This window comes from Bos javanicus, chromosome 5 (assembly GCF_032452875.1).
Source record: "Bos javanicus breed banteng chromosome 5, ARS-OSU_banteng_1.0, whole genome shotgun sequence".
NCBI classification, from domain to species: domain Eukaryota; kingdom Metazoa; phylum Chordata; class Mammalia; order Artiodactyla; family Bovidae; genus Bos; species Bos javanicus.
In genome coordinates this window covers 87116253-87138101 of record NC_083872.1, presented here as the reverse complement: position 1 = coordinate 87138101, position 21849 = coordinate 87116253, and the positions used below count along the sequence as shown (strand labels likewise).

The 21849-nt window shown below is 37.9% G+C and overlaps 1 protein-coding gene across 15 annotated transcripts in view; it reads right to left on the bottom strand.

The window, feature by feature from the left end:
• SOX5 (SRY-box transcription factor 5) overlaps positions 1-21849 on the bottom strand; it is a 1175689-nt gene that overhangs the window by 8451 nt on the left and 1145389 nt on the right. For all 15 annotated transcript variants that reach the window (XM_061417626.1, XM_061417628.1, XM_061417625.1 and 12 more), the window contains 2 exons: positions 8488-8596; positions 5781-5954 (listed from right to left, as the gene is read on the bottom strand). In XM_061417626.1, coding sequence (XP_061273610.1) covers positions 5781-5954; positions 8488-8596 — 283 coding nt within the window. The remainder of the gene's footprint in view (positions 1-5780; positions 5955-8487; positions 8597-21849) is intronic.

Below are 21849 nucleotides of genomic sequence, written 5' to 3'. Positions count from 1 at the left end.
GTTTGGATTCAACGAGGATTGCGAAAAACGACTGATTTTTGAGGTTTGAAGCTTAATTAAAAATGGTTTATGCTTTTTCACAAAACAGATGTGATTTAAAGTTTTGCTTCTATCAGTATGGCTATGTGTAGTAGTAACAGAAATAGTAGTAGTAATGTTTATTTGTGGATGTTTATCTGCAAGTAATCAGTTCATGTGTGTGTGCTAAATCACTTCAGTTGTGTACAACTGTTTGTGACTCTATGAACTGTAGTCTGCCAGGCTTCTCTAACCATGGGATTCTCCAGACAAGAATACCTTGGGCTGCCGTGCCCGCTTTCAGGGGATCTTCCTGATCTGGGATTTAACCCGTGTCTCTTGTGTCTCCTGCATTGGTAGGCAGATTCTTTACCACTATTGCCACCAGGGAAGCCCAAAACTCTACCCAAATGCACAAAGAAAATAATAACAGGAATTGGCCTAATATGTACTGGTACTGCTGCCTTTACCTGCCTTGCAAAGCCATCTAAGCAACTTCTTAAACCTTTCAAATGAATTCATCATTCAACCATCAGTTCAGTTCAGTTCAGTCACTCAGTTGTTTCCGATTCTGCAACCCCATGAATCGCAGCACGCCAGGCCTGCCTGTCCATCACCATCATTCAACCATAACACATCTCAAATACAAATAGCTCACTAATGAACTGTTCTTTCCTACAAATGTCGAGAATTCCTCAATATGGGCTGTTCAGTTCAGTTCAGACTCTCAGTCGTATTCGACTCTTTGCAACCCTATGAATCGCAGCATGCCAGGCCTCCCTGTCCATCACCAACTCCCGGAGTTCACTCAAACTCACATCCATCGAGTCGGTGATGCCATCCAGCCATCTCATCCTCTGTCATCCCCTTCTCCTCCTGCCCCCAATCCCTCCCAGCATCCCTTTTCTAATGAGTCAACTCTTCGCATGAGGTGGCCAAAGTACTGGAGTTTCAGCATTAGCATCATTCCTTCCAAAGAAATCCCAGGGCTGATCTCCCTCATAATGGACTGGTTGGATCTCCTTGCAGTCCAAGGGACTCTCAAGAGTCTTCTCCAACACCACAGTTCAAAAGCATCAATTCTTCGGCACTCATCTCTCTTCACAGTCCAACTCTCACATCCATACATGACCACTAGAAAAACCATAGCCTTGACTAGACAGACCTTTGTTGGCAAAATAATGGCTCTGCTTTTGAATATGCTGTCTAGGTTGGTCATAATTTTCCTTCCAAGGAGTAAGCGTCTTTTAATTTCATGGCTGCAATCACCATCTGCAGTGATTTTGGAGCCCTAAAAAATTAAGTTTGACACTGTTCCCACTATTTCCCCATCTATTTCCCATGAAGTGATGGGACCGGATGTGATGATCTTAGTTTTCTGAATGTTGAGCTTTAAGCCAACTTTTTCACTCTCCTCTTTCACCTTCATCAAGAGGCTTTTGAGTTCCTCTTCACTTTCTGCCATAAGAGTGGTGTCATCTGTATATCTGAGGTGATTGATATTTCTCTCGGCAATCTTGATTCCAGCTTGTGCTTCTTCCATCCCAGTGTTTCTCATGATATACTCTGCATATAAGTTAAACAAGCAGAGTGACAATATACAGCCTTGACGTACTCCTTTTCCTATTTGGAACCAGTCGGTTGTTCCATGTCCAGTTCTAACGTTGGGCTGTTACATTTATTAAAGAAATGCGGAGAAAGGGACTTCTCTTCCCTTGGAATTATTTCCTATTGGAACAGATGTGCCTGGGTGGGTATATCCATGTAAATATTACAAAGATTTGTAAATAAATTTTTTCCAACCTAGATAGCCAATATTATTTCATTATATTTACAACAGGAACTCAGGTTAAAGTTCAAATAACGGTTTGAACTGTTTATTTATTTTTCTATTTCTTTTAAATTTGTGTTTAAATGCAGTGTCCAACATTTAGTCAGCTGCTCAGGTCATATCATTTGTAGGTACATTTCACACCTTTTATTATCTAATATTAGTTCCTAGAGGCACTTGGAAATCATGCTGTTCTTAGGGCAAATATAAACACAAATAAAGCTATAATACTATTGAACTGGATCAATTCTTCTTGTGGATTGTCTTGTAAGTATGTATACCAGAATTTTTAACCTCAGAACAGGGCGTGGAAAAGTGAACTTACCAGAATAACTTACTGAATAACAAGAGAAATCGAACAGTGGCTCAAGGAATAGTTGACTTAAAATATCACCAGTAGAACAAAAGAACTAGCATTCTCATGATAGGAACTGCCAAAGATTCTTCCCTAAGTTCAAATGTTCTATTAGATCAAAAAAGAAACTATCTCTAAGGAAAGGGAATGTTTATGCCTCATAGTAATATGCCTTGGAAGGTAAGAGCTATTTTTAAGATTTCCTACTATATGCATGATGCTGTATTAACTATATGCTGTGATGAGTCACTATGCTACCTATTTTCTTAGAGCTTATATTCCAGCTAAGGAGAAACAGATTAAATATGTAATTGCCAAATGTATAATTTCAGTTACAATTGTGGAAAGTACAGGAAGCTATGAGAACATATCATAAGGAGATGGGATCAGGATTCTATAGGTCAGGAAGGCACTGCTGCAAAAATGACTCCTATAGGGATAGAACGAGAAGAGTAGCCTAGGGAGGAAGAATGAAATGGTCAAGATCTTGCAGTGGGAATCGGGAGTAGAGGAACTTAACACTGTTCTGGCTAACACGCACAGGAAAAGGATAGTAAAAGATGCATAAATTCTCAAATAAGTTGGTTTCTAACTCTGTATGAACTGGAATCAAAATATTTGATATTAGATAATATAAATTCTCTGAAAGTATCACTGAATTCTAAACTAAGTTAAAAAAAATAGGGCCATCTCACTATTACATGTCTTTTCAAAATTAAGAATTAAAGGAGCATTTTGACCCAGTTAATGCTTAAGCTAACTACTCTATTTTATGACTCATCAGTACAGTGGTTCAGTGTGGTGGCAAATGCAGTTTCCATTTTTTAAGAGTAGCTTCTGAATGAAGTTAATCAAATGACAAGTTTGGTTTTGGTTTCAACGGCTTTGCAGGTACAGCCACCATTGTTTGTAACGGTAATGCAACCCCCTAAACACACCAGATGAAAGTGGGAGGGCAGCGTTTTGGCTACCTTCAGATGATGAAAACATCTTGATTTGGGTGTGGCTGGCTTCTCACTCTGACCATGTATAAGAAGTCAGTCACCTGTTGTTTTCAAAAGACTAGCGTTTGACAATGAAAAAAGAATCAAGTACATATAGGAAGATTCAACCAAAAATTTCTGATGTTCAAAATGAAAAAAAAAAATCAATCTTAAAAGTGCTCTTTCCCTTTCTAAACCTGGCAATACAATAAAAAATGATGGGTTTGAGCTGAGCAACAGTGTCATCTCCACGGGGTCTGTAATGAATTTGCACATTTTCCTCCAACTACTGTATATCTAATCAGAAAAAGATGTCCCCCATTCCTGATCTAGTGCCAAACAGTAAAAGGTGATTCCTTATGTTAACAATTTCAGCAGAATGGCTTATTAAAACCAGATTTTAGGGTATTATAAAATGCTCAGAAGCCCTTTAAAATGTCAACTAGGATCCCCAGAGACTACGTAAAATGTCAACCCAGCTCAAGCGCCTGTTTTAAGCAGAATGAATTAGCGGCATGCTGTCGGAGGCTGTTATCCAAAACAATCAGTAAAAAGGAAAACATCAAGCTTTCTTTGTACTTTTATATGAAATGAGCCATTCAGAATGATCTTGTGGATATTTGAAGATCATTTATTTGTTTGAAGCTATGACTAAATATTGAAGCCCAAGACCTTAGTGGATTTTTTTCTGCTATATATTTAATCAGCACAATTTCATTGAAAAACCTTAATTAAATTAGGCAGCATTCTCTTTCATGCAGCCTATTATGATATGATCATATACTTATATGATCATATAGTCATTCTAATATTCTCTCCTTCAAATCAGAAAGGAATTCTTTTAGCCAGACATCTCTTTCCCATGAAGGCTTTTTCTCTATTTCCTAAATTATTTCATGTTATCCAAACTGATATTTCTATTATATCTGGAGTAACGTTTTAATCAGTCATTATTATTTTTTTAGTATTCAGGTACATAAATTGAATGATATACAGACAGGTTAAACAGTTTTAGTTTTTAGTTTTTTTTTGAAATTTGGGAATTTCTAATGTGATTATAACTGATATATTAAAATATGAGATAAGCTTACATAAAGTATTTTATTGTTTTATAGAGTTTTTCCAAATGAAACAGATATGGTATTTTTTTAATGAAAAAATTCATATGGAAGGTAGAATATATAGTCATAAAAAGAAAAATAGATGAGAGATAGTAGAGGTACAGAAACATGTCCATTTCCTATTGTTCAGTTCCAGTTTTTTATTATAGATGGATACATATTTATGTATAAATATTCATATTTATGTACACATAAAGCTTCACATGTTCATATATTTTGAGATAAGCTTCATCTAAATATCTCAAAATCATTTTGATAAAAACTGAGACACAAGTTTAAGCAGTCAATGATTTTTGTTTCTTTTTGCTTCATTACAAATGTACACTGTAGACTGGGAAGCATCTATTACCATTGTTGGAAAATATGGGATCATAAAAACACATTACATGTTTAGTAACTACTTTCAGATGATCGATTCCTTAATGTAAAGAATCAAAAGGCACACTGCCTGAGCTGCATGTAATTCCAAGTGCATATGGATTTTAACAAAGCTTTAATAACTTTGACAAATTTTGTTACTTATTTGTCACAGGCAAAATGTGCTAATACAGTGCTCCTTTTCTATTTTTGATTATTTAGCTCTTAGAATTCAAATAATAATAAAAATTTGCTTAGGTTGTCCAGAACCTAGACCTAGACACTATGCTCTTAAAGATAAAGGTGGTGAAGATGACGATGATGTCGAGAGAACTGCACCAAAGAAATGCAATCTTCCTATCCTTCTTTCTGAGACTTAAACTGGTGTTTAAGGTCTCATTATAATCACATAATCTCATTATAATAGGTCTCATTATAATCAGTACTCTTTGCTCTCACCCAGTTTTGCTGTGTGCTTCAGTGTCTATGTATGTATTTTGTCATCTGTTAAGATAAAAGTTGCAATAGCAGGAAAAGTCCCTTTTTTTTTAAAATTTTATTTTTAAACTTTACAATATTGTATTGGTTTTGCCAAACATCAAAATGAAGTCCCTTTTTAAATGATACTGAAAATACATGTAAGGTTACCAAAAGTAAAAACTAAATAATGCACACCCAACAAATTGTGTCCTGACAACCTAAACTGATTTTCAATTATAGTATTAAAACAGACATCATTTCCTCCTCCACTCCTGCCCCCATGACATGATGAATTCTATGGTGTTTACAAAGGAAAATAATATCAATACCAATACTGAGAGTCTTGTATGAAAAGAACCTTTTCCCTTAGTCTTAGTATAAATATTTTTTAGATTTTTAAAGAAGAGAAAATATTGCAATAACTAGTATAGAAACACACAGAATTTGGGCGTTATTTCTTGATGAATGTGGAATGCTTCATAGTCAGAAGAAAAGGCTCAATAAGGGTACCTCTTTTTTAGATATGTAGAAAACATGAGCTGCTTAGCTTCCAAACCCAATCTCTTTCAGCAAATGCCGAGAACAAAACTGTACCTGTATTTCACACATCACTGAACCCTTAATACTCTTCTTACCCAGTATCTTGCTGATGTTGGAGTTGTGCATGTCAGGAAAGGCTTGAAGGATTTTCCTTCGTTCATCTTTAGCCCACACCATGAAGGCATTCATTGGACGCTTTATGTGGGGCTCATTGCTACCACGCCCCCTGGATTCTCTATAAATTCTTGATTCTGAGACTCCAGCACTTCCTAAAAACAGGGACATTGCTTCACGTTAGTGTTAAAACTTTTGGCAATCCCTTCCTTGTATTACTGTTTTACAGTCTATTAAAATATCTGAAAATTAAAAGCACATCTGATAATGGTACTTCCAGTTCTTGAGTCTGATGCTTGTTTATGAAGTTTCTGTGATAAGCCTTGTGGTGCCAAATATATTTGTATTTTTAAATTCATTTCTAGTATATTTTTCCTTTCTTTCAGAGGACTGTTCACTGTTCACTTTCAAGACCATACAAGAAACCATCACAAGAAAAATATTTGATGCAAACTGCAAAGAAGATAGTTGGGTTAGGTCAACAGGCATGCTGGTAGTGTAGAAATATTACATTGAAAAGCTCACAAAATTGACACCAATCTATTCAGCAGAACGGGTGACTATAGGTAACGAAGTATCTCTCACCTGAAGACTGTCAGAACATAGCCTAGTCATGTCCTTTTTCTTCATCTGAGGCTATATAAATAAAAACACTGCTAAATAGATATTTGAGGTTAAAATACAATACAGATATCTCCTGTAATGTGTTTGAAATTATGTGTTAATAAATGCATGAAATATGCTAATGCAGCAATGTTAGTCTGCTTCTCAAAAGATGTATAAAAATGGTGGGAAAAGAACAAATGAATAGGTACATTACAATGGTTTCTTAGGAAGTCTACAGTTACATATATAAGGTGAAAAAGATAATATGTTCATTTTCCTGAATTTTCCCCCAACATCTAATTTATGCAAAGAGCTCCACTGGTAAGTACATTTCAATCAGGGAGACTCAGGATGAAACACAACCAGGAGGGACACGGGAACCTTGAGGAGCTTCGGTCAGTCCTCTAGGCTTTATCCAATTTTGTAGAATGGCTTCAGCAGTTTAAACTGCTTCCTGAGATACTTGAATTTAGGCAAAGAAAGCAAGAAGCAGCAAAATGTAGAACTCTGGCACCAAGTTTTCCAGGGTTATCATTATAAAATATGAAAGAGATATATTCTGGTAGCGTGTAAAAATTTCAAATATTTTGGGGCTTTTGAGAATTTGTATAATCAACAAAAGTACTGATTCTGCTTTTTTTCTTCCTTCATACTCTTTTCCCTGTCTTAATCTGAAGGAATAGGAATTAACCAAAATGACCCAGACTTGAAGACCTCGAAGACCTGAAGCAAACAGAAAACACAGCATATTTGGAGTTTCCCATTATTTCTCTTTCATAATATACTCTTTGGTCTGATGAAGATTGGAAAATATTTTGCATACAAGCATGACTGAATTTAACACATAACAGCAACAAACATTTTGATGTTTTAATGCTGAGTACCATGGGTATATTTATCATGCTAATACAACTTAAAATTTATGAAATGTGTTATTACCAGTAAGTGTTTTACTGACAAAAATGAGTGCTAATATACGGTGACATCTTTCTAAAATGGGTTTGTAGCTAGCAAATGATCATCTGCATATCCTCCTTTTCTTGTTCTTACACCTTACAGCAAGATAAGCCTTAAAATGAACATTATGTGACTTCTTCAAAGCTAAACAAGTTCTTTGCAAGTACTTAGATCAGGATTATCTTAGCTAAGCAGAGTAGAAGATGGAAGGAAATGTTTGGATCCAACAGGCTAGAAAAACACAGACATTTTTTAGATATCCAATTCATTCAAATTTGGCCTCAACAGAATTATTGGTCAAATGCTCAAGCTTGGCTAGTCCCTTGGCTTCTCACTGGTTGGAACTGGGGCAGTCTTTTCTATATACAGGGGTCTTCTGCTGTAGTAACCAAGTTGAGGACCATGCTCTTAAAATGCATGTATGCCACCTGATCTGGGAGAGAGGTTCCCAGTCGGCGCTAAGCGTAAGAGGGAAAGCACTCTTCTCTCTTTGCTGTGCTATTAGAATTAGAGCATCAATTTATTTAGTTGTTCCTGTGGATGTTTAGAACATTCAGAGATGATATAGACAACAGAAGGCTCGAGGAACATTTGGGAAGTGTGAGGCTGCACAGTTTGAATTCAAGATGGGCTACAGAGTGTAGGCAGGACGCTTGACTGTATGGTAGATAGCATTAAGAGGGAAAGGATCCCAAATGCAAGAAACTATCCTGAAAATGTCCTCTGAGTTCTGTATTCTGGTCAGGGTTTGACAAATGAAAACTCTAAAATGAGCTTAGGGATAACAGATTTCTGAAAAGTTTGATTCAGGTATAAGAAATATGGAAGTGAGAGGGGAAATGATTGACAGCATGCGCTTTAGAATCACGCCATCTTGAACCCTAGACCTGCCCTTTGGCACTTACAGTTCTATGGTCTTGGAAAAAACGACTACAAATTCCTAAGGGCCAATCTCTTTATCTGTAATAGATGTTATCTCACAGAGTGTGCTGGGGAGAACATGTGAACTCTTACTGTAATGATCAGGTATGAGGTGGCTGTCTGGTATAATTTTTAGTAGTTTTAATTGGCATTAAACAGATACTTCTGCACACTACTGGAATAGATATGAAAACTTTCACAAACCATCAGAATCTCCACTCATATTGAAATCCATCATGGCATGGCTAAATTTTCCTTCTTCATTCTGTTTGACTGCCAGTTGCTGAGTCAGACTCTCCAGTGTTGTTTTTTCCTTAAAAAAGAAATTTATAATGAGATCTCAGTCTGGAAATTATAATTATTCAAAGACTTTTTTTTTCCTTTGGGCCATATATGGGCCATGTTTGTAACAACTCTAAAAGTTATTTTTCCCCCCCTTTGGGTACATTTGCTTCAGGAAGGGATGAGACGTTGATTTATTCACCTTTGCACACTTAGCACGTTATACTGAGGTAACCAAAGCCAACGATCAGTAGGAATTTTGAAGGAACTCTGATTCGCAGAATCCCCTTATACAGTCTTGGCATTTGGGTCTGCTAAGCCGCAAGGATGTATGCTGGGATCCTTGGAGACAACCTTCCCAAATCACAAAATGTGCATAGAAATTTCATGGAAGCAACCTGTTTTTACAGCATTTGGAATGCCTACTTTATTTTTAGCCAGACAGTAGAAGTATAGAAGTGGCAGGGGGCCCAGAGAAAGTCTTCCAATAGTCAGGTGACCAAATGATAGAAACGTAATTCACAGTAGTGTCCTCTGGTTGCCATCTCCCTAAATGCCATCTGCATCTCTCATGTAAGGGTAATGAAGACGTTTAAATATTCATTGCTAATTGCTTGTCAAGTCTCTGTACATTCGATGTGAGTGCCTGCTACTTGGACCACAATTTGATTTGGATTGCTAAGCCAAAATATTGAGTTGGCGAATTATTTGAGATAACAAATATACCAAAATTAGATCTGCAAAGACATCAAGTCATTTGAAAGCATGCAGTGCTTGATTTGAATTCATGAGAACATGGCATCACAAAGTAAATTATTTTCAAGAAAAATATAATGCTTAATCTAAACCACATGAGATTTTTAAACTATTTCCAAGTTAAGTAATTGGGTGATTTTAAGCACAGAAAAGCATACAATAAAAGGTTTACAACTTTCTCTAGCACTCTCCATCATTGATCTGAGGGTGATATGGTTCCAGAACAGCTTTCAGAAAAGCACCTATTGGATTTCATAAAATTTGCCCAGGTTTCTTTTTAATTATGCACTTCATTTTCTCAGGAACACAGTCATGAATTACACAAATGAATCACATTTACTGCAGAACAGCTATAAAATGACACAATAAAATGTTCACAGAAAATAATCAACTATTTAAGGTAATTATTACAGGGAAGGGACCCAACGAATGTTTCTATCAAGAACCAACAGGATACTGAAATTCTTCATACAGTATGTACTTTATCTCTACAAAATCTCTGACAGTAGTACAACTATACTAGATGAAAAATTCTCTTAATTTAGTGGCTTTGGAATCCATGTCTCTGTTCATCAAAGCTGGATAAATGATTTAATAGACAAAATATTTTAAATTTTCGATTGATATAAAATACAATAGGGGAACTGGAAACAAAAGAGTTTATATCAATTTTAGTTCTATAAGATTATATACTACTGACATTGAAATAAATTATATATTTAAAAACATACAGCCTTGCCCAATTTATTTTGGGGATGAAAACGGTACTTTCAGCTGCTTTGTATGTTCTGAATTTTTTTTGCTGAGAGTCTGCTGTATATATTCAGCCAAGCCCAGGAGCACCAAGGACACCAGCTTAACAGGCTATCTTTATAGTAAATGTAGCTGCTAAAGTAGAAGACAGTTACATTAAAAAAGAAAAAAGAACAAACCACATTCCATCAACGTGATATTAGAGAATCTGGGTCAATGAAGACTTTACTATCTTTGAGGAATATACTGGGCATGGATTGCCTCTCAGGTTTTGATTTAAAAGTGTATGGGCAATAATGCTACATATGTAGCACATTGCCTTCATTTTGAAGTAAAGTCTTTCAAGAAGAAACAGCAAAATAAGGCACTCGGAGTAAAAAAAAAAAGAATGAAATGTTAAATGACTCTGAAGATTCGGCATTCAGCTGTATGGATCTTGCACCATCTAACTAAGGAGGAAATTAGGAAAGGCCAAGATAAAAGACTAATTTACTAAAATTAGTAAAGGACAAGCTAGAAAGTCACAAGTGTTTTTACAATCAGTAACCTCTAGCATATTAAAAAGCAGAGACATTACTTTGCCAACAAAGGTCCGTCTACTCAAGGCTAAGGTTTTTCCACTAGTCATGTATGGATGTGAGAGTTGGACTGTGAAGAGAGATGAGCGCCGATGAATTGATGCTTTTGAACTGTGGTGTTGGAGAAGACTCTTGAGAGTCCCTTGGACTGCAAGGAGATCCAACCAGTCCATTCTAAAGGAGATCAGCCCTGGGATTTCTTTGGAATGAATGATGCTAAAGCTGAAACTCCAGTACTTTGGCCACCTGATGCGAAGAGTTGACTCATTGGGAAAGACTCTGATGCTGGGAGGGATTGGGGGCAGGAGGAGAAGGGGATGACAGAGGATGAGATGGCTGGATGGCATCACTGACTCGATGGACGTGAGTTTGAGTGAACTCCGGGAGTTGGTGACGGACAGGGAGGCCTATCGTGCTGCAGTTCATCGGGTCGCAAAGAGTCTGACACAACTGAGTGACTGAACTGAATCATCTACCTCTAAAGCACAGAGTATAATAAAATGATTCAATTAGTTACCCCAAAATGGAATTTATGATACTTAACAGGATGTCAGTAGGAGACAGCACAAGTAAACACAGTAAGTTGTACTTTTTTGTGAGCTTTTGCATAGTCATTTAAGCTAATTCTCAGACACGTTAATAGGGAAAATGAGAGGTGACTAGAGGAATTGACGAAGATGTGGTGTACCTTTAACTAAAACACCTTATCATTTCAGTTCAGTTCAGTCACTCAGTCGTGTCCGACTCTTTGCAACCCCATGAATCACAGCACGCCAGGCCTCCCTGTCCATCACCAACTCCCGGAGTTCACTGAAACTCATGTCCATTGAGTCAGTGATGCCATCCAGCCATTTCATCCTCTGTCGTCCCCTTCTCCTCTGCCCCCAATCCCTCCCAGCATCAGGGTCTCTTCCAATGAGTTAATTCTTCACATGAGGTGGCCAAAGTATTGGAGTTTCAGCTGTACCATCAGTCCTTCCAATGAACACCCAGGGCTGATATCCTTTAGGATGGACTAGTTGGACCTTCTTGCAGTCCAAGGGACTCTCAAAGGTCCTCTCCAACACCACAGTTCAAAAGCATCAATTCTTCGGCACTCAACTTTCTTCACAGTCAACCTCTCACGTCCATACATGACCACTGGAAAAACTATAGCCTTGACTAGATGGACCTGTGTTGGCAAAGTGATGGCTCTGCTTTTGAATATGCTATCTAGGTTGGTCATAACTTTCCTTCCAAGGAGTAAGCGTCTTTTAATTTCATGGCTGCAGTTACCATCTGTAGTGATTTTGGAGCCCAAAAAACATAAAGTCTGACACTGTTTCCACTGTTTCCCCATCTATTTGCCATGAAGTGATGGGACCAGATGCCATGATCTTAGTTTTCTGAATGTTGAGCTTTAAGCCAACTTTTTCACTTTCCTCTTTCATCAGGAGGCTTTTTAGTTCCTCTTCACTTTCTGCCATAAGGGTGGTGTCATCTGCATATCTGAGGTTATTGATATTTCTCCTGGCAATCTTGATTCCAGCTTGTGCTTCTTCCAGCCCAGTGTTTCTCATGATGTACTCTGTGTATAAGTTAAATAAGCAGGGTGACAATATATAGCCTTGACGTACTCCTTTTCCTATTTGGAACCAGTCTGTTGTTCCATGTCCAGTTCTAACTGTTGCTTCCTAACCTGCATACAGGTTTCTCAAGGGGCAGATTAGGTGGTCTGGTATTCCCATCTCCTTCAGAATTTTCCACAGTTTATTGTGACCCACACAGTCAAAGGCTTTGGCATAGTCAATAAAGCAGAAATAGATGTTTTTCTGGAACTCTCTTGCTTTTTTGATGATCCAGTGGATATTGGCAATTTGATCCCTGGTTCCTCTGCCTTTTATAAGACCAGCTTGAACATCTGGAAGTTCACAGTTCATGTATTGTTGAAGCCTGGCTTGGAGAATTTTGAGCATTACTTTACTAGCGTGTGAGATGAGTGCAACTGTGCGGTAGTTTGAGCATTCTTTGGCATTGCCTTTCTTTGGGATTGGAATGGAAACTGACCTTTCAGATCAGACCAGATCAGATCATACTCAGTCGTTGCTCAGTCGTGTCCAACTCTTTGCGACGCCATGAATCGCAGCACGCCAGGCCTCCCTGTCCATCACCAACTCCTGGAGTTCACTCAGACTCATGTCCATCAAGTCAGTGAAGCCATCCAGCCATCTCATCCTCTGTCGTCCCCTTCTCCTCTTGCCCCAAATCCCTCCCAACATCAGAGTCTTTTCCAATGAGTCAACTCTTCGCATGAGGTGGCCAAAGTACTGCAGTTTCAGCTTTAGCATCATTCCCTCCAAAGAAATCCCAGGGCTGATCTCCTTCAGAATGGACTGGTTGGATCTCCTTGCAGTCCAAGAGACTCTCAAGAGTTTTCTCCAACACCACAGTTCAAAAGCATCGATTCTTTGGCGCTCAGCCTTCTTCACAGTCCAACTCTCACATCCATACATGACCACAGGGAAAACCATAGCCTTGAGTAGATGAACCTTTGTTGGCAAAATAATGGCTCTGCTTTTGAATATGCTATCTAGGTTGGTCATAACTTTCTTTCCAAGGAGTAAGTGTCTTTTAATTTCATGGCTGCAGTCACCATCTGCAGTGATTCTGGAGCCCAGAAAAATAAAGTCTGACACTGTTTCCACTGTTTCCCCATCTATTTCCCATGAAGTAATGGGAGCGGATGCCATGACCTTCGTTTTCTGAATGTTGAGCTTTAAGCCAACTTTTTCACTCTCCACTTTCATCTTCATCTAGAGGCTTTTTAGTTCCTCTTCACTTTCTGAAATAAGGGTGGTGTCATCTGCATATCCGAGGTTATTGATATTTTTCCCAGCAATCTTGATTCCAGCTTGTGTTTCTTCCAGTCCAGCGTTTCTCATGATGTACTCTGCATATAAGTTAAATAAGCAGGGTGATCATATACAGCCTTGATGAACTCCTTTTCCTATTTGGAACCAGTCTGTTGTTCCATGTCCAGTTCTAACTATTGCTTCCTGACCTGCACACAAATTTCTCAAGAGGCAGATTAGGTGGTCTGGTATTCCCATCTCTTTCAGAATCTTCCACAGTTTATTGTGATCCACACAGTCAAAGGCTTTGGCATAGTCAATAAAGCAGAAATAGATGTTTTTCTGGAACTCTCTTACTTTTTCCATGATCCAGCGGATGTTGGCAATTTGATCTCTGGTTCCTCTGCCTTTTCTAAAAGCAGCTTGAACATCAGAAGTTCACGGTTCACATGCTGCTGAAGACTGGCTTGAAGAATTTTGAGCATTACTTTACTAGCGTGTGAGATGAGTGCAATTGTGTGGTAGTTTGAGCATTCTTTGGCATTGCCTTTCTTTGGGATTGGAATGAAAACGGACCTTTTCCAGTCCTGTGGCCACTGCTGAGTTTTCCAAATTTGCTGGCATATTGAGTGCAGCACTTTCACAGCATCATCTTTCAGGATTTGGAATAGCTCAACTGGAATTCTATCACCTCCACTAGCTTTGTTTGTAGTGATGCTTTCTAAGGCCCACTTGACTTCACATTCCAGGATGTCTGGCTTTAGGTCAGTGATTACACCATCGTGATTATCTTTAATAGCATGTAAATCAAAATGGTAACACTGCCACAATTTAAAAACTCTCACTGACAATAAATTCAGAAGACAGAAAAATTAAGGTAAGGGGTATATCATAAAACACATGAATGGTTACATGATAAATATATGGTATGTATATATATTTATGTGTATGTGTATATATATGTGTGTGTGTATATATATACATATATATATAATATATATAATACAGTGGTTATGTAGTAAATAATTAGATAAACAATTCCAGACAAAAATTGATCCTGCTGTAAAAGTTTATATTTAGTTCTTCTGTATACAGGTATCTATGTGTAAACAAGATTCCAGGTAATATATTGTATTGTCAAAAGAATGACCTGGATATAAGAATAGTCTTCAAAACTTTAAATTCAATCTACTCAGGAATATAGTAGGAGAATCAGCCAAATGATATAAAGCACAGATGCTGGCACACTGGGAAGATTCTTTTCATTCCATTTCGTCTAATCCCATACATCCCTGGCCATCCTCTTCCCAAAGACACCACCTGCACTGTCATGACTAAAACTCAACCATTTGATTTTGAAACTTGGGTTAAAGAGTTCCTTTTCAAATGTGTGAATATTACTGATAAAGGTGATTCCCAAAGTTATCATAATGAAATTAATCCATTCTAAATTTTTGAAGACATGAGAATACCAGACCTCCTTACCTGCCTCCTGAGAAATCTGTATGCAGGTCAAGAAGCAACAGTTACACGTGCTCCCCATCCTGAAGCCCCTCCCACATCCCTCCCCGTACCACGTGTACACCCGTGGCGGATTCATGCTGATGTATGGCAAAACCAATACAATATTGTAAAGTAATTAACCTCCAATTAAAATAAATAAATTTTAATAAAAATTTATTTTTATTAAATACATTTAATTAAAAAAAAAAAAAGAAGCAACAGTTAGAACCGAACACGGAACAACAGACTACTTCCAAATTGGGAAAGGAGTACATTAAGGCTGTATATTGTCACTCTGCTTATTTAACTTACATGCAGGGTTCAGTTCAGTTGCTCAGTCATGTCCGACTCTTTACATCCCTTAACTGCAGCACACCAGGCTTGCCGGTCCATCAGTCACTCCTGGAGCTTGCTCAAACTCATGTCCATCAAGTCAGTGATGCCATCCAACCATCTCATCCTCTGTCATCCCCTTTCCTCCTGCTGTCAATTTTTCGCAGCATCAGGGTCTTTTCCATGAGTCAGTTCTTCGCATCAGGTGGCCAAAGTATTGGAGTTTCAGCTTCAACATCAGTCCTTCCAATGAAAATTCAGGGCTGATCTCCTTTGGGATGGACTGGATGAATCTCCTTGCAGTCCAAGGGACTCTCAGGAATCTTCTCCAACACCACAGTTCAAAAGCATCAATTCTACAGCACTCAGCTTTCTTTAAAGTACAACTCTCACATCCATATGTGTGACTACTGGAAAAACCGTAGCCTTGACTAGATGGACCTTTGTTGGCAAAGTAACATCTCTGTTTTTTAATATGCTGTCTAGGTTGGTCATAGCTTTTCTTCCAGGAAGCAAGCATCTTTTTCTTTCATGGCTAAAGTCACCATCAGTAGTGGTTTTGGAGCCCAAGAAAGTCAAGTGTCACTGTTTCCATTGTTTCCCCATCTATTTGAAGTGATGGGACAGGATGCCATGACGTTCGTTTTTTGAATGTTGAATTTTAAGCCAGCTTTTTCACTCTCCTCTTTCACTTTCATCAAGAGGCTCTTTAGTTCTTCTTTGCTTTCTGCCATAAGGGTAGTGTCATCTGTGTATCTGAGATTATTGATATTCTTCCCGGCCATCTTGAGTCCAGCTTGTGCTTCATCCAGCCTGGCATTTCACATTATGTACTCTGCATGTAAGTTAAATAAGCAGGGTGACAATATACAGCCTTGACGTAATCGTTTCCCAATTTGGAACCAATCTTTGTTCCATATCCAGTCCTAAGTGTTGCTTCTTGACCTGCACACAGTTTTCTCAGGAGGTAGGTAGGGTGGTCTGGTATTCCCATAGAATTTTCCACAGTTTTTTGTGATCCACATAGTCAAAGGCTATGGCATAGCCTTAAAGCAGAAGTAGATATTTTTCTGGAACTCTTTTGTTTTTTTGATGATCCAATGGATGTTGGCAATTTGATCTCTGGTTCCTCTGCCTTTTCTAAATCCAGCTTGAACATCTGGAAGTTCATGGTTCATGTACTATTGAAGCCTGGCTTGTAGAATTGTGAGCATTACTTGGTTAGCGTGTGAGATGAGTGCAATTGTGCGGTAGTTTGAACATTCTTTGGTTTTGCCTTTCTTTGGGATTGGAATGAAAACTGACCATTTCCAGTTTTGCAGCCACTGCTGCATTTTCCAAATTTGCTGGCATATCCAGTGCAGCACTTTAATGGCATCATCTTTTAGGATTTGAAATAGCTCAAGTGGAATTCCATCACCTCCACTAGCTTAGTGAAGCTTCCTAAGGCCCACTTGACTTTGCAATTCAGGATGTCTGGCTCTAGGTGGGTGATTACACCATCGTGGTTATCTGGGTCATGAAGATATTTTTTGTATAGCTCTTCTGTAAATTCTTGCCACCTATTCTTAATATCTTCTGCTTCTGTTAGGTCCATACCATTTCTGTCCTTCATTGTGCCCATCTTTGCACGAAATATTCCCTTGGTATCTCTAATTTTTTTGAAGAGATCTCTAGTCTTTCCCATTCTATTGTTTTCCTCTATTTCTTTGCATTGATCACTGAGGAAGGTTTTCTTATCTCTCCTTTTTATTCTTTGGAACTCTGGATTCAAATGGGTATACCTTTGCTTTTCTCCTTTGCCTTTCATTTCTCTTCTTTTCTCAGCTATCTGTAAGGCCTCCTGAGACAACCATTTTGCCCTTATGCATTTCTTTTTCTTGGGGGTGTTCTTGATCACTGCTTCCTGTACAATGTCATGAACTTCCATCCATAGTTCTTTAGGCACTCTGTCTATCAGATCTAATCCCTTGAATCTATTTGTCACTTCTACTGTATAATCATAAGGGATTTGATTAGGTCATACCTCAGTGGTCTAGCAGTTTTCCCTAGTTCAATTTAGGCCTGAATTTGGCAATAAGGAGTTCACTATCTGGGCCACAGTCAGCTCCCAGTCTTGTTTTGGCTGACCCTATAGAGCTTCTCCATCTTTGGCTGCAAGAATACAATCAGTCTGATTTTGGTATTGACCATCTGGTGATGTCCATGTGTAGAGTCTTCTCTTCTGTTGTTGGTAGAGAGTTTGCTACTCCAGTGCATTCTCTTGGCAAAACTCTATTAGCCCTTGCCCTGCTTCATTTTGTACTCGAAGGCCAAACTTGCTTGTTACTCCAGGTATCTCTTGACTTCCTATTTTTGCATTCCAGTCCCCTATAAAGAAAAGGACATCTTTTTTTGGTGTTAGTTCTAGAAGTTCTTGTTGGTCTTTATAGAACCATTCAACTTCAGCTTCTTCAGCATTACTGGTCAGAGCATAGCCTTGGATTACTGTGATATTGAAAGGTTTGACTTGGAAACGAACAGAGGTCATTCTTTCGTTTTTGAGACTACAGCCAAGAGCTGCATTTTGGACTCTTTTGTTGACTATGAGGGCTACTCCATTTCTTCTATGGGATTCTTGCCCACAGGAGTAGATATAATGGTCATCTGAGTTAAATTGGCCCATTTCAGTCCATTTTAATTCACTGATTCCTAAATGTTGATGTTCACTGTTGCCATCTCCTGTTTGACCACCTCCAATTTATCTTGATTCATGCAATATTGTGCTTTATAGCATCGGACTTCATATTTCAGTGTCATATCTTTTTGCCTTTTCATGCTGTTCACATGCAGAGTACATTTTGCAAAATGTTGGGCTGATAAAGCACAAGCTGGAAGCAAGATTGCTGGGAGAAATATCAATAATCTCAGATACACAGATGTCACCACCCTTATGGCAGAAAGCAAAGAAGAACCAAAGAACCTCTTAATGAAAGTGAAAGAGGAGAGTGAAAAAGCTGGCTTAAAACTCAACATTCAAAAAACGAACATCATGGCATCCTGTCCCATCACTTCATGGCAAATAGATGGGGAAACAATGGAAACAGTGACAGACTTTATTTTCTTGGGCTCCAAAACCACTGCTGATGGTGACTGCAGCCATGAAATTAAAAGATGCTTGCTTCCTGGAAGAAAAGCTATGACCAACCTAGACAGCATATTAAAAAGCAGAGACATTACTTTGCCCACAAAGGTCTCTGTAGTCAAAGCTATGGTTTTTCCAGTAGTCGTGTGTGGTTGTGAGAGTTGGACTATAAAAAAAGTGAGTGCCGAAGAATTGATACTTTTGAACTGTGGTGTTGGAGAAGACTCTTGAGAGTCCCCTGGACTGCAAGGAGATCCATCCATTCAATCCTAAAGGAAATCAGCCCTGAATATTCACTGGAAGGACTGATGTTAAAGCTGATACTCCAATACTTTGGCCACTTGATGCAAAGAGGTGACTCACTGGAAAAGACCCTGGTGTTGGGCAAGATTAAAGGCAGGAGGATAAGAAGATGGCAGAGGATGAGGCAGTTGGATGGCATCACTGACTTGATGGACATGAGTTTGAGCAAGCTCTGGGAGTGGGTGATGGACAGGGAAACCTGGCATGCTGCAGTTCATGGGTTGCAAAGAGTTTGGACATGACTGACTGAAAGACTGAACTGCTCTGAAATAGAGGCAGCTGAATCAAAATGATGGCAGTATATATCAGGTAGAGAGCTGGTTAAGTGGGAAGTTGCTGAAAATAAGAAATAGGAAAGAAAATGCTTTTGTGAAAATAGAAAAATACATTGATATGTAGAGGTGACAATTTTACCAATTATACTCTTAATTCCACTGGCTGATAAAGAGCACATTAGTCAAGAATTTGTACAAAAAATACCCCTACCTACCCCAACTCTTAAGAGCAGCGTTCTGGAACACAAATCAGTACAGCACTTATTCTTTAAACTGCCCTCTCAATGCTATTCAAAGACTGCCCTGAAACTTACAAGATTCATTCATCTTCTCTCTTTAACTTTTTGCCTATTAGAAATAAAGCGAACAACAACAATAAGAAAAAACAAATTTAAAGCAATACTGGCCAAAATTCTGAACAGCCCTGAGGAACATCAGAATACAGGGTGTAAACAGATTAATGACTACAAAGAAGTCAACATGAAGCAGTCCTGAGGATTTGCAAATAATGACCAAACAAGATGACCCATACGCTTTCTTTCATGGATAAAAACTTCCTATTGGATAACAATTAGAGTTCCTTTGGAAAGATGAGTCCTCTCTGGCTAATCAAATCTTATACAACTTTGTGAGTTTACTAAGATCAAGGAGAAACTTTAGGTAAAGTCTGTTTTTACTAGAAAAAATTTTCTGATCCTATGTTGACTTGAACAAACATTCAAGTGAACTGTATCTAATCTACAGAAGAAAAGAAAGTTTTAGACAATACAGTTTCTTGGGGTCAGATGAATAACTCTAAAACTAAATATTCAAAGAACCATTATTAATGTGTTAATATTCTCTTAGGGAACTGGCAGCTGGTCTCAGGTTCTGTGGCTTATCCAATAACTTGAATAATGGAAAACAGATCATGTACTGTTTGTCCATGACACCAGGCTATGGTGGGAATCAACAAGGAGAGCCAAGAAATAGCTAAAGAGATGTGGGTAATTAGTTGATTAGAAGTGGTCATTAAAGATCAGTGCTTTTTAGGCCAACAATATTCCAAATGGCAAAAGGCTAAAGATCAATGGTTAAAGGACATATTTAAAAATACAGACAATAACCTATATGGAGAATAATGACTTAGGGATCAGGAACATGAGATAACTAAACTCTGTCATATACATTAGCCATTACTTAAGACAATTAACCTCCCTGAGTTTCAGGGTCCTAATTTGTAAAATGGGGTTTTAATATATGATAGATACTTATTAAGTTTAAAAAATGAAGAAGATACACTTTTAACATTACAGAAAAAGTAAATGAGAGAAATGGAAAAGAAAAATATTCTTCCTAGAATATAAGAATTACAGGAATAGTTATTTCAATATGCATACTAAGTATCCTGCTATGATTATGATCCTTTATGGTCCATGACCATAGTGGACAAATATGCATTAAAATGGAGATGCTTGTAACAACTCTAAAAGTTGTTGGGGTTTTTCTTCTCCTCCTGTGCATCATCCCTGACAATATATTTAATCTTTTTTATTTTCCACTTATTACTCAGGCATGATATAAGACTAGTATTATTTAAATTGAAAAGTACTCCTATTCCATTTCTTCAACTTACACAGAAAACAACTAAAAATTCACTGTGTTTGTAAAGGCTCAAATGCACATCCGTGTTGATATTTCATGGAGCAGTCAAAACAAAACAAAAGAAACCCACACAAATTGTGCTTTACAGGAAGTAGATATACTTCCTTAGTGTCCTAAGACTAAACAGTACGTGAGTAGATGCTTCCTCTATGACTCCTTGAAATTGGGATTTATAAGTGATGAGCTGTGCTTACCATCACACAAACAAACACAAAGAGCTGGGCTGTGGATCAGCTATCATAATGAACATCCCTGAAATAAAGCCCACAAAGCTATAAAAGTCATAAAAAGCACATGCATGAAATGACAGAATAGAGTGTGACTGTCAAATGTTGACTCAGTAACAGTTAAACCCCTTCTGGCTGCCCTTTTTTATGATCTCCTTCTATACTAATGGCACGGGAAGAAGAAAGAAACAAAAAAGGTTTTTAACCCTTCAATTATGTGAACCTCCGAGACCACCAAAGAAGATGAAAGATTATTTATAATGTCATAACGATTTATCAGTTGGAGACTTTTTTTCATCGGCTTAAGTAGAATATAAAGAAACAATGAACGTGCCTAAGACAACCCTCCATCTCTCAGTTTCACCCTTGTTTACTGAGATTGCCATTTTCTAAAAAAAAAAAAAAGCATCCACCCATGTAATATAGCCGCACAAATGGAAGAGAAAGCTTTGTTGTAAAAGCTTTACAACAAATAATGTACAAACACACATGCGCACACACACACACTTTCATCCAACACCAACAAAAATGCAATCTGAAGAAATTTTTCACTTATTTTATTCTGGTCAAATGTGAATTTCGCAGACACTTTGGTACTCTGACACTTTGGTATTCCTTAGGAGTATTTTTCCATTCATTTTCTCAATCAGAGAATCATATGGATATATGAACTAAGGGATAGGAAAGGTCTATAAATATCTTTTGGTTTAGTCATCTCAAAAAAATGCCTTATCGAATCCTGATTTTTTCCCTTCCAAATTCAGAGATTCCTATTGTGAAGAAAATAATAAATTAGAACCCAAATTTTGTTTCCACAATCTAATTTCATTTTGTGAACTTTGGAAGCCAGCTTCATGATATGTCCCTTAAAGTATAATCCTTGCTGAATTTCATAGAAACTTAGTTTCATCAGGAAATCTGATCAAAGTGAATTGTATTGGCAGATCAAGTTTTCTT